General features: G+C 35.1%; 1 protein-coding gene across 1 annotated transcript in view; it reads right to left on the bottom strand.

Moving 5' to 3' along the window:
* The window catches only part of RNF138 (ring finger protein 138), a 41,543-nt gene that overhangs the window by 4,149 nt on the left and 24,370 nt on the right, over window positions 1-13,024 (bottom strand). Inside the window, exons 5-7 of the mRNA XM_081251705.1 lie at window positions 2,458-2,514; window positions 1,512-1,623; window positions 24-131 (exon numbers count right to left, since the gene is read on the bottom strand). Coding sequence (XP_081107831.1) covers window positions 24-131; window positions 1,512-1,623; window positions 2,458-2,514 — 277 coding nt within the window. The remainder of the gene's footprint in view (window positions 1-23; window positions 132-1,511; window positions 1,624-2,457; window positions 2,515-13,024) is intronic.

Raw genomic sequence — 13,024 nt, 5'->3', positions numbered from 1 at the left:
TTAATCTTGAAAAACTCACTTACCACAAATTCTCCATAATCAAACTGATGTCTTTGATTTAGATGACTAACGAAATTTCTAGTAATCTGGCTAGGATCTCCCCAAGGAAGAGACACACAAATAGGACATGTCTATAAGAAACACAGTATTTCAAATAAAAAATAATGAAAATAACCAAACATCATTATTGAAAGTATTAAAACATATTACAAAAAAATCTACATGAAAAGCATTTCCAAGGGCCAAATTTCATGACTAGATTATTTCTAGACCAAATTACCTTAGATAAATTACACTAATCCAACACAACACAATAAAAAGAGAGATCTAACATATTCTATTACTTAAATCTGATTATTCTACTGTTTTAACAGAAACACCATATCCAGCCTTAACCAACTGTAATAATAATTACCAGTAACCAGTATGTAATCTCATTAGAGCCACACAATAACTGTGATATAATTATTATTATTAGCTTAATTTCATTTATAAGTAAGATGAAAGTAAAGGAAGCTTTAAATTGTATCCTTAAGGTTTCAAATGAAGTAAGTACATCTTAAAAAGCGAATGGATTACAGACTGAAATGAAACAAAACAGAACTTTAGTAACTGGACTATAGCCAAAGTTTGTGCTATGTTGAATATAATGCAGAAACAAAAATTCACTAATGCAATATAAAACAAATGAAATCTCTTAAATATGAGATTTTCCCCTGGAGATGTCTTTGGCACTGTATCTGTTTACTTAACAGTAACAGACCCTCTCCTAATGAGCAAAGTAGGGGTGGTATCTCCCTTAGCGCTACCCAAGACTTTAAGGGCATACTGGGGAGTACTCTTCCACAACTTTCTGTAAAATTGCTAAGATGTATCCACAATCCTTATTTTATCTATTGATACATTTTCCTTCTAATTTCTGAAGAAAATATTTACATATCAAAATGGGAAGTATCTCTTCCAGCTCAGTTTCTCTTGTTTGATATACAGTTGAAATTGAAATTCATGTTCCAAATGTGGAGTTGTAGAACCATTAACATAATGTCAGAATCCTGCACTCTGCTCTATTCTCCTTCAGTCATCAAAAAAGGTCTCACCACTCTCATACACACCCTCAAAATGGCATCAAAAAGATATGTATGCATCAAAAAGAAAGTATGATTCTTTTCCTTCCCTGTTTTATGCATTCATATACTACATTCTGCAAGGATACAATTTACAATGCTACTCCTTGGTAATGAGTCATCAGTTCACCTTTTCTTATTTTGCTCTTTTCCAGGCTATTCTCATACTTTACCCTCACAATTAAGCATACACCTTTTTATAAGTTAGTTACTGGGATTTTAAATATCTCATTTTGCTTCACAGTCATCAATCCTTTGTTGACAAAATATACCTTACTGACAATGCCCCACCAAGTTTAAAGTAACCACTTTCCCTTGTACACATGAAGTGAAATAAATGGGACAGCATACCTTAAACAGAAGACTGTCTTAAACATACATACTTACCACAGGAACTATCTGAAATAGGTGATTACTATTACAGTGATCCAGTAAACGCTGTCTGGTAAAATTTGATTCTTGACACAAGGGACACTTAAAGGTGGGATGCCCAGAAGAACTATAAAACAATTTTAAAGGCAGCATACTGAATTTGAAATCATAACGTAAAAATGATGAGCTCCTATTTTTTGACCAATTATTATTTCTTTAAGTTATAATTATAGACTAATCAAAGACTGTCTCATTTTTAAAAAACTATGTTTTCAATAAATAATCTACAATAGATATTCCTCAACAATCTCAGTTTACAGTACCCTTAGTGTCTAGGAAATTTTTTCACGGTGCCTCTACAAGAGGCCTAAACAAAAATAATAACAAACCTAGCTGTCTCATTTATTAAAGTAGTTAGATTCAAACAACTTAATTTAGTCATTCCTGTAACCAATAGATGTCACTGTATGCCCCTTGAAAATTCTAAATATCCCATGGTGTCCCAGTATGGAAACACCGTATCTAGGAAATTAAAACTTTTAAAAGACTTACATCCATATGGTATATCTTTAATTTATCCTAGTTCTAAGACTCTAACATACAAAATTCATAGGAAAAGTGAAAAACAAAAGCATCAGCCATCAGAATGATCAGCATTTCAAAATATTTTGAGGATCAGGCATCACTGGGTTTTAATATCTCAATTTCAGCAAGGGACAGTTCAATATTGACAACTCTGCCTAAATTATGCATGGAAGAAATCTGACCACAGTGAAAGAGGAGAGCTACACGCTTCTAATTTAATGTGACCTGTAAAAGCAACTTCATCATTTATTTCTAAACTGCTAACTTATGCATTATGTCTGATGATTTAACTGAATTTAAATTTTTTAATTTAAAAATCCATTATTACAAAGTGATAGGTATTATTTACTAAAATAATAGAAATTCAAAAGCTTACCTTGTATTCTCTTGATACGTTTCTGTGTTATCAGATGTGGATGTTTCACTCCTATTACTTAAGAGGCATGGGGGGGGAGTGGGAGAAGTTAATACTTCAAGTAATAAAGCACAACACAGATTCATTAACTGCTAATGAAGACAACCAGTCTGAATTTGTTTGAAAAGCCTGAACTTCAAATAGTTCTGAACTATGATATAATTATGGCATTAATTACTTTTCAAATAAATTCTGCTAAGAACACTGCTTATGAGGTCCTTTAAAAATTAATTTAGGCATAGTTACAAAAGTATAGAGAATATAGTATTTTGCAGAATTGTCTTAAATCCATAGCATGAACATTTCCCCAGGTCCCTTAGACTTTCAAATTAAGAGACTCTTCTACCTCTACCTGGACTAGTAAGTTTTTGAATGCTGGGGTAGAATCAAGAATTTGTGAACTTCTTGACTTGTAACTAGGATATAGTTTAAGGTTGTAGCATCCAAAATGGAGTAGGTTAAGAAAAAATATTTGAGTGTTCATTATGTTTATATTTTCCAAAAAGGAACTAGGCTTTCCAATATTTGATATACAGAATAACTTGATGTCCTCACTGGGACCCCATGCCAGAGTCATGTGTCATATGCAGTATCAGAGAAATCCTGAGAGAAAATTGGGCATTCCATATGAGGACTGTCAGTCATGCATTACAGAATTTCATCAGTGTAGTAAATTTTATAAAAAGAAGGCCTTTCAATAGCAGAAACATTTAAATAAAAATGAGATAGGCAGTGGACAAAAAAACTGTTGTGAAACTTAGAAAACTGACTTTTCATTTTTCTTTTACAAAAGGACAAGCAATACTATATCATCTACCTAACAGATGTTCTCCAATGACATTATTTCCCTTCTGTGAAAATACTGTTGTCTCTCCATACACATTCTCTGCAAGAAAGCTTCCCTGCCCAAATAGGAGACTATTAAACCACTATTTTGCATCTTTTTAGCAGTTATTAATCTGTCTCTGCAGGTAAAGGTGGTATTTTCACAATGTGGAGACTAAAAACTGCTTTTCAAAATAAATTCAAACTACGGAGAGTGCATTTGTTAAAGGGATGTTATGACTTCACCAAAAATAGTATGTCACCTATTTTTTAAAAATCTCATATCTATACATTTAAACTTGGTAACAGATTTTTCTAAACTGTTTTTAAATCTTCCAAATAAAGATAATCATTGGGTTTTGAACATGCCCTAATAAAATATAAAAACTTCCGATTCGTTTGTAAGAACAACTATAACATCATCAGAGACTATGGAAAATTTCAACAAAAGCCCTTTTAATATTTACTAAATGGGATTGAAAAATATAGGTATCTCAACCTATGACATACTCTTCCATTTGGATCTGTATTGTGTGTTGTAGGTATCTTTTCAGCCATGATAGTCATCAAGACCAAGTATCAAAGTAAAGTGAATTTAATTCAAATCTTTAAATTACTGTCACTGTATTAAACCAAGATTTTAAGAATTTTAGAAATCATAGTCAACCAAATTGCTTCAATAAAAACAGTAACAAAACTTTAAGAATGAAAATATTTTATACCATTAAATAAAGCAAACTTATTTTTAAAGTAACTTTTTCATCTTTATCTCACTTAAATTTTGCATGTGTTATGCGTAAAGTATCAGTACTATAAAACACATGCATAGTTTTAAAAGAAACACACAGGGGCTTCCCTGGTGGCGCAGTAGTTGAGAGTCCGCCTGCCGATGCAGGGGATGCGGGTTTGTGCCCCGGTCCGGGAAGATCCCACGTGCCGCGGAGCGGCTGGGCCCGTGAGCCATGGCCGCTGGGCCTGCGTGTCCGGAGCCTGTGCTCCGCAACGGGAGAGGCCACAACAGTGAGAAGCCGCATACCGCAAAAATAATAATAATAATAATAATAATAATAAAATAAAATAAACACACACATACTCAGAATACATGCTCAATTTTTTTCATTGGTGGGGTATGCAATCACAAAACTCCTGATTTAAAGCATTTTAATATCAAAGTTAATGCCCTTTTTAAATGTTTTCTCCTTTCCACCTATTTTTACAATTCTCTATTTTCCATTATTATTGTTATCATCATTCTAGTCCTTCCTGATCATCCTGTATCATGCCCTGGGCTATTACTGGGAGCCTACTCATTTATTCTAGAAATGTATGAAAGAGTTCAACAATAGAAAATCTATTACTGACAACCATACTATCAATTTAAAAAACATATGATCATTTATTTCATCTGATGTAGAACCATTCACTAAAATTCAACCTCCAGAATGGAAACAAAAACAAAAAAACCTCTGATCACCCACAATGCTTTTAAAAGTACAAATCCCTAAACTCTAGATAGCAGAGTATCTGGGAATGAAGTCAGATGTATACATTTTTTTAACTGCATACAAGATTCTGATTTGAGTAAGAACCATTCAATGGAGAAATCTTAAGTTCAGGATGATAGCATCATAGAACAGATAAAGAATATGTTAAAAAATGGTAGTGAACACCATCCATGATAATAAAATTTTAGATGCATCCCCACTAAAATCAAGAAAAAAAAGGTGTCTTCTATTTAATACTGGATAGAGGCCCTAGTTAATGCAATAAATCAAAATGAAGCAGTAAGAGACAAAAATTGCATTGACAAACCAAATAATTTTCTACGTAATAAATCCAAAAGAATCTACAGGTAAATTATTTAGAACTATTAGAACTAATAAATCAGCAAAGCTGCTAAATGAAAGATTAACATAAAAATCCTTAATATTCCTACTCACTAGTAATAACCACTTAGATTATAAAACAGGAAAAAAGATCCATTTGTACAGCAACAAAAACTATAAGGTTTTACTAGGAAAAGATATACTAGAACATATTTATGTGTGCTCTAAATGGACTTCTTTTACTGCATTTTTTTTTTTTTATGGAAGAGATAAACAGTTGGGAAACTGGGTGGGAAAATGAGTATCATATGATGTCAATTCTCTCCAAATTAATCTATGATCTCAATAAATTCAACCTTTATAATGCTTTCGATCAAAATCTCTAGAGGAATTTTTAGGAAACTCAAAAGTCTGATCCTAAAATTCATATGGAATAGTAAAGGGCCAAGAATAACAGAAACAATTTTCTAGGTAAAACAAGAGGGAGAACTTTCCCTACATGATATTAAGACCTATTGTTAAAGCCACAGTAGTTAAGATAGCATGGTATTAGAGGAATAAACGAAGCAACAGAACAGAATACAGATGTGTAGGACCAAAATGGCATTATAAATCAGTGGGGAAAGAATGGACTCCTCAATGAATGGTACTGGAACAAACGGTTATCACTTGGGGAAAATTTTTCCTACCTCACATTATACATCCAAAATAAATGTGAAAAGCACAGCTTTAAAATGTTAAAGAAGAAAATATCTTCTATAACTTTATGATGTGGGAAAGGATTTCTCAAGCATGACACAAAAAGCAAAAAAATAAAGAAAATAAATATAATATATATAAAAGTATAAATATAATACTTATGTATGTCAAAAGACACAATAAGACTAGCCAAAGACTGATCAAAATATTTGCAATCAGGCAATGAAAGCCAAAACAGACAAGCGGGACTGCATTAAACTAAAAAGCTTCTGCATAGCAAAGGAAACAATAGAGTGAAAGGCAACATATGTAATGGGAGAAAGTATCTGGAAACCACCTATCTGACAGAGGGTTAATCTCCAAAATACATAAGGAACTCCTACAACTCAACAGCAAAGAAACTAATGACCCAATTACAGAATGGGCTAAAAATATGAATAGACATTTCTCCAAAGATGACATACAAATGGCCAACACGTATATGAAAAGATTCTCAATGCCACTAATCATCAGGGAAATACAAATCAAAACCACAATGAAATATCACCTCAGCTGTTATGATAGCTATTATCAAAAAAACAAAAGATAACAAGTGTTGGTGAGGATGTGGAGAAACTGGAACCTTTGTACACTGTTGGTGAGAATGCAAAATGGTGCAGCTGCTATGGAAAACAGTTACAGTGAAGTTCCTCAAAAAAATAAAAAGTAGAACTACCATTTGATCCAGCAATCCCACTTCTGAGTATTTATCAAAAAGAACTGGAATAAAAAGGATATGAATGGATAAAGAAAATGTGGCATATACATGCAATGGAATATTATTCAATTTTAAAAGAAAAGAAAGTCCTGCAACTGTGACAACATAAATGAACCTTGAGGCTATTATGCTAAGTTAAACAAGCCAGTCACAGGACAAATACTGCATGATTCCACGTATATGAGGTATCTAAAATACTCAAACTCAAAGAAGCCAAGAATAGAATGGTGGCTAACAGGAGCTACAGGACGGGGATATAAGAGTTTCTAATCAACATGTACAAATTTCAGTTATGCAAGGTAAGTTCTAGAGATCTGCTGTACAACACTGTGCCTATACTGTATATAACAATACTATACTGTACACTTAAAAATCTGTTAAGAGAGTAGACCTCATGTAAAATATTCTTATCACAATAAAAAAAGGGGTGAGAAAAAAACCCAAAAAACCTATGCATGACTATGCCATTTTATGCTAAATTAAATTGTGGTATTACCTAAGGCAGTTTTCAAAATACTAGAGTACCTCATTTCCAATCTTTAAAATGCGAAGAAAAATCTCAAGTTCTATGCTTACACACTTCAGAAAACAGCAAAAAAAATTTTTTTTAATTCTCTGGAAAAAATGTAAATATATTTGTATTGCATGTAATAAAGAATTATTATCCAGAACATATCATGAATGCCTATAAATAAGGAAAAGGACATTTTATCTAATACTTGTACCAGATTCCTTAATAGTTACATAGCTACTGAAAATGTTCAACACCTTGGAGAGAAATCTGTTAGAAACATAAGATTGTTTGCAAATTTCATTCTTTCAGTCTTTGTGAAGAGTTGTATTTAGACTAAACTGTTATAGGTTTACTGACATCCAGTTATTAATGTTTACAAAGAGTTAAGATTAGTTGGAAAAGCCTGCAAACAGACCAAATAATTTCCAAGGAAGATAAAATAGAAATGTGTGCTGGTATCTAATGATTACATGCATCCTCCCTCTCTCCTTTCTAGTAGCTAAAGAAAACAGAAAGATACAGTCCTCCATGTTAAAAGCAGAATTTTATGTTATGAACTAGAAATGGCGTTAGTAAAATAACTAGCACTGCTACATAATTATTATAAGAAACTACCCCATACGAATGCAATAATTTTGTTAAACATTCACCAACACTTATTACTTTATGGTAAATAGTTTTACCCTGACTGATCTGACTGAAACTTGTGTTGGTTTATTTTGGATGACTCGACTGGAAGTTATACTGCTTACACAGACGGAAAGGCAGATTATGTCTGTTTTATCCATCCCTGCATATTCAATAACATGTAGTGTGCCCAGTAGTTCAGAAGGTACAATAAATGTATGCTGAATTGATTAAATTATCTAAGGGTTTATTTTGAATTTTCTTTAAACTATGTTAGTTTCTTCTTTTGAGGACCTATGGGCAAAGCACTTCAGTATAATCTCTTTTATTATCAGGAAAAGCTGTCTTTCTCATTAAGAACTATTTGGTTTACAATATCATACTTATTTTTTTAATGAAATCTTTATTTTTTAATTTATTTTTTATACAGCAGGTTCTTATTAGTCATCCATTTTATACAAATCAGTGTACAAGTGTCAATCCCAACCACCCAATTCATCACACCACCCCCCCCACCACCCCCGCCACTTTCAGCCCTTGGTGTCGATACATTTGTTCTCTACATCTGTGTCTCAATTTCTGTGATATCAGTGACGTTGGTCTGTAATTTTCTTTCTTTGTAGTATCTTTGTCTGGTTTTGGTATCAGGGTGATGGTGGTCTCATACAATGAGTTTGGGAGTGTTCCTTCCTCTGCAATTTTTTGGAAGAGTTTGAGAAGGATGAGTGTTAGCTCTTCTCTAAATGTTTGATAGAATTCACCTGTGAAGCCATCTGGTCCTGGACTTTTGTTTGTTGGAAGATTTTTAATCACAGTTTCAATTTCATTACTTGTGACTGGTCTGTTCATATTTTCTATTTCATCCTGGTTCAGTCTTGGAAGGTTATACCTCTCAAAGAATTTGTCCATTTCTTCCAGGTTGTCCATTTTATTGGCATAGAGTTGCTTGTAGTAGTCTCTTAGGATGCTTTGTATTTCTGTGGTGTCTGTTGTAACTTCTCCTTTTCCATTTCTAATTTTATTGAGTCCCCTTCCCTCTTTTTCTTTTTTTTTTTTTTTTTTTTGTGGTACGTGGGCCTCTCACTGTTGTGGCCTCTCCCGTTGCAGAGCACAGGCTCTGTGACGACACGCAGGCTCAGCGGCCATGGCTCACGGGCCCAGCCGCTCCACGGCATGTGGGATCTTCCCGGACCGGGGCACGAACCTGCGTCCCCTGCATCGGCAGGCGGACTCTCAACCACTGCGCCACCAGGGAAGCCCCTTCCCTCTTTTTCTTGATGAGTCTGGCTAATGGTTTATCAATTTTGTTTATCTTCTCAAAGAACCAGCTTTTAGTTTTATTGATCTTTGCAATTGTTTTCTTTGTTTCTATTTCATTTATTTCTGCTCCGATCTTTATGATTTCTTTCCTTCTGCTAACTTTGGGTTTTGTTTGTTCTTCTTTCTCTAGTTCCTTTAGGTGTAAGGTTAGATTGTTTGAGATTTTTCTTGTTTCTTGAGGTAGGCCTGTATAGCTATAAACTTCCCTCCTAGAACTGCTTTTACTGCATCCCATAGGTTTTGGATTGTCGTGTTTTCACTGTCATTTGTCTCTAGGTGTTTTTTTATTTCTTTAGTGATCTCTTGGTTATTCAGTAACGTATTGTTTAGCCTCCATGTGTTTTGTGTTTTTTACATTTTTTCCCTGTAATTCATTTCTAATCTCACAGCGTTGTCGGAAAAGATGCTTGATATGATTTCAATCTTCTTAAATTTACTGAGGCTTGATTTGTGACCCAAGATGTGATCTATCTTGCAGAATGTTCCGTGCGCACTTGAGAAGAAAGTGTAATCTGCTATTTTTGTATGGAATGTCCAATAAATATCAATTAAATCTATCTGGTTGATTGTGTCCTTTAAAGCTTGTGTTTCCTTATTAATTTTCATTTTGGATGATCTGTCCATTGGTGTAAGTGAGGTGTTAAAGTCCCCCACTATTATTGTCTTACTGTCGATTTCCTCTTTTAGAGCTGTTAGCAGTTCCCTTATATATTGAGGTGCTCCTATGTTGGGTGCAAATATAATTGTTATACCTTCCTCTTGGATTGAACCCTTGATCGTTATGTAGTGTCCTTCCTTGTCTCTTGTAACATTATTTTAAAGTCTATTTTATCTGATATGAGTATTGCTACTCCGGCTTTCTTTTGATTTCCCTTTGCATGGAATATCTTTTTCCATGCCCTCACTCTCAGTCTGCATGTGTCCCTAGGTCTGAAGTGGGTCTCTTGAAGACAGCATATATATGGGTCTTTTGTATCCATTCAGCAAGCCCGTGTCTTTTGGTTGGAGCATTTAATCCATTCACATTTAAGGTAATTATCGATATGTATGTTCTTATGACCATTTTTCTTTATTGTTTTGGGTTTGTTTTTGTAGGTCCTTTTCTTCTCTTGTGTTTCCCACTTACAGAAGTTCCTTTAGCATTTGTTGTAGAGCTGGTTTGGTGGTGCTGAATTTTCTTAGCTTTTGCTTGTCTGTAAAGCTTCTGATTTCTCCATTGGATCTGAATGAGATCCTTGCAGGGTAGAGTAATCTTGGTTGTAGGTTCTTCCCTTTCATCACTTTAAGTATATCATGCCACTCCCTTCTGGCTTGTAGAGTTTCTGTTGAGAAATCAGCCGTTAACCTTATGGGAGTTCCCTTGTATGTTATTTGTCATTTTTCCCTTACTGCTTTCAATAATTTTTCTTTGTCTTTAATTTTTGCCAGTTTGATTACTATGTGTCTCGGCGTGTTTCTCCTTGGGTTTATCCTGTATGAGACTCTCTGCGCTAGCTGGTCTTGGGTGGCTGTTTCCTTTCCCATGTTAGGGAAGTTTGTGACTATAATCTCTTCAAATATTTTCTCAGGTCCTTTCTCTCTTCTCCTTCTGGGACCCCTATAATGCGAATGTTGTTGCGTTTAATGTTGTCCCAGAGGTCTCTGAGGCTGTCTTCATTTCTTTTCATTCTTTTTTCTTTATTCTGTTCTGCAGCAGTGAATTCCACCATTCTGTCCTCCAGGTCACTTATCTGTTCCTCTGCCTCAGTTATTCTGCTGCTGATTCCTTCTAGTGTATTTTTCATTTCAGTTATTGTACTGTTCATCTCTGTTTATTCTTTAATTCTTCTAGATCTTTGTTAAACATTTCTTTCATCTTCTCGATCTTTGCCTCAATTGTTTTTCCGAGGTCCTGGATCATCTTCACTATCATTATTCTGAATTCTTTATCTGGAAGATTGCCTATCTCCTCTTCATTTAGTTGTTTTTCTGGGGTTTTATCTTGTTCCTTCATCTGGTACATAGCCCTCTGCCTTTTCATCTTGTCTATCTTTCTGTGAATGTCTACAATATCACAGACACTATTAATAACATAGTGGATGTTTTCTTCTTTGTACTACTTGGAAGCTGTGAAGCACAGTGTACAGAGTATTACAATATGTTCGACTACTAACTGAAATCCTATGTGCTAGGTATATTTTTTGCCCCTCTAGATCTTCTCTCCTCCATTTTTCACCATGCTCTTTGTACTGAGAAACTAACCTGCATTAACAGGTTCCCTTCTCTGCTTCCCAAATGGGTTCAGCCCAGCAGGAGATTTGGAGGAAGAAACAAGAGGAAGGTTAGGATACCTATTTCCCAGACTCCTTCCCAGCAAAACTGCCTTGACTGGTTGCATCCCTCTCCAACTGCCCTCTCCACATAGCTTTCTTTCTCCAATTCTGGTGTCTACTTTCTCCCCTCCCCTGCTTTCAGCAGACCCAGAGTACATGACTATTCCTTGTGACTTCCTATACCCTGCTTACATAGTGCACCCAATACTCTACTCCTTAAAAACAGTCCCTTCACACACACACAAAAAATAAAATTAAAAATTAAAAAATAGTCCTTCACTAGATTCCCCTCAAATTATCTAATTTGAGTATAATTATCTGTTTCCTCCCAGGACCCTGACTATACATTCTGGCTTCTTATATTTCCTACCATTTTTTAAAAAATCTTTTCCTTCCTTCAACTATTTCCTTACTAGAAATTCATATACAAACTGAATTTTTCCACTGCAACTAGAATTTTGCATAGGATATAATAAACATGAATAAGACTAGGAAGCCAATTCTACTAGATAAAAAAACAGACAAGTAAACAAGAAAGACTTCAGAGTATCTAACACTTGGTCTAAGTCTTCGAAGAGAAGAAAAAGCCCACTGGCTGGCAAAGTGTGGGTTAGAATGGTGGGGAAAATATGGAGGGAAGGGAGTGATGGTGATGATGATGATAATTAAAAACTAACGTTTAGGAAATTCCCTGGCGGTCCAGCGGTTAGGACTCCGTGCTTTCACTGCCGAGGGCACGGGTTCAGTCCCTGGTCAAGCAACTAAGATTCCGCAAGATGCGCTGCACAGCCGAAAAAAAGAAAACCAACAAAGCAAACAAAAAACCCCCAAACATTCACCAAGTAAGGTACTATTCAATATGTTTTACTTGTATTAACCCACTTATTGACTCCCACCAATGAGGTGTTTAATAGTATCACCACTACCTTTTTAAACAGATGAGAAAACTGAGGTACAGTTTCTTGCCAAAGTCATACAATTAGTAAATGACAGAGCCTGGTACCCAGGCAGTCTGGCTCCAAGCCTTCATGTTTAATGACTAAGTTATACTGCTTCTCAAGGATGGCCAGGATACAGTGGGAATAATTCAACATGGCTAAGGCATATTATGCAATATGGGTAGCCAAGAAAGACAAAGGCTAAACGGAAAGGTAAGTGCCAGATCAGAAAGGGCTTTAGAATAGGGATTTTGTCTTATTAAGCTAGTTGTTGAATTAGATCATGGAACCCCTTGAGAATCTTGACATTCTCTCTCCAGAAAAATGCACACATAGTACACACAAAAAATTGGCAGTTTAAGCAGTTCACAGAGCCCTTACTGGCCCGTGGAACCCAGGAGGAGAAACACAGCTATGGGGCCACAGGAAGTCACTGACAAGGTACAGAAGGGAAGATACAAGGACAAGGAGAAAGAGGTCAGAGTTGCACTTCTAAAATATCACTTTGGCAATCGTATACAGGACAGATTAAAGGAGGACCACCAACTAAAAGAATACTGAAACAGTTCAAGTGAGAGATGATGGGGACTTGAGCTATGGAAGTGACAACAGGGGCAGAAGAAATGCACAGATGAGGAATACTGCTATTAGAAATCAATAGTACCTATGACCAATTAGATTTAGGGGTAAGAGGGAAGAAGGCATGTCTC

Source organism: Mesoplodon bidens (assembly GCF_964165515.1).
Source record: "Mesoplodon bidens genome assembly, chromosome: 13".
Taxonomy (NCBI): domain Eukaryota; kingdom Metazoa; phylum Chordata; class Mammalia; order Artiodactyla; family Ziphiidae; genus Mesoplodon; species Mesoplodon bidens.
This window is presented reverse-complemented; position numbering and strand designations above follow the sequence as displayed.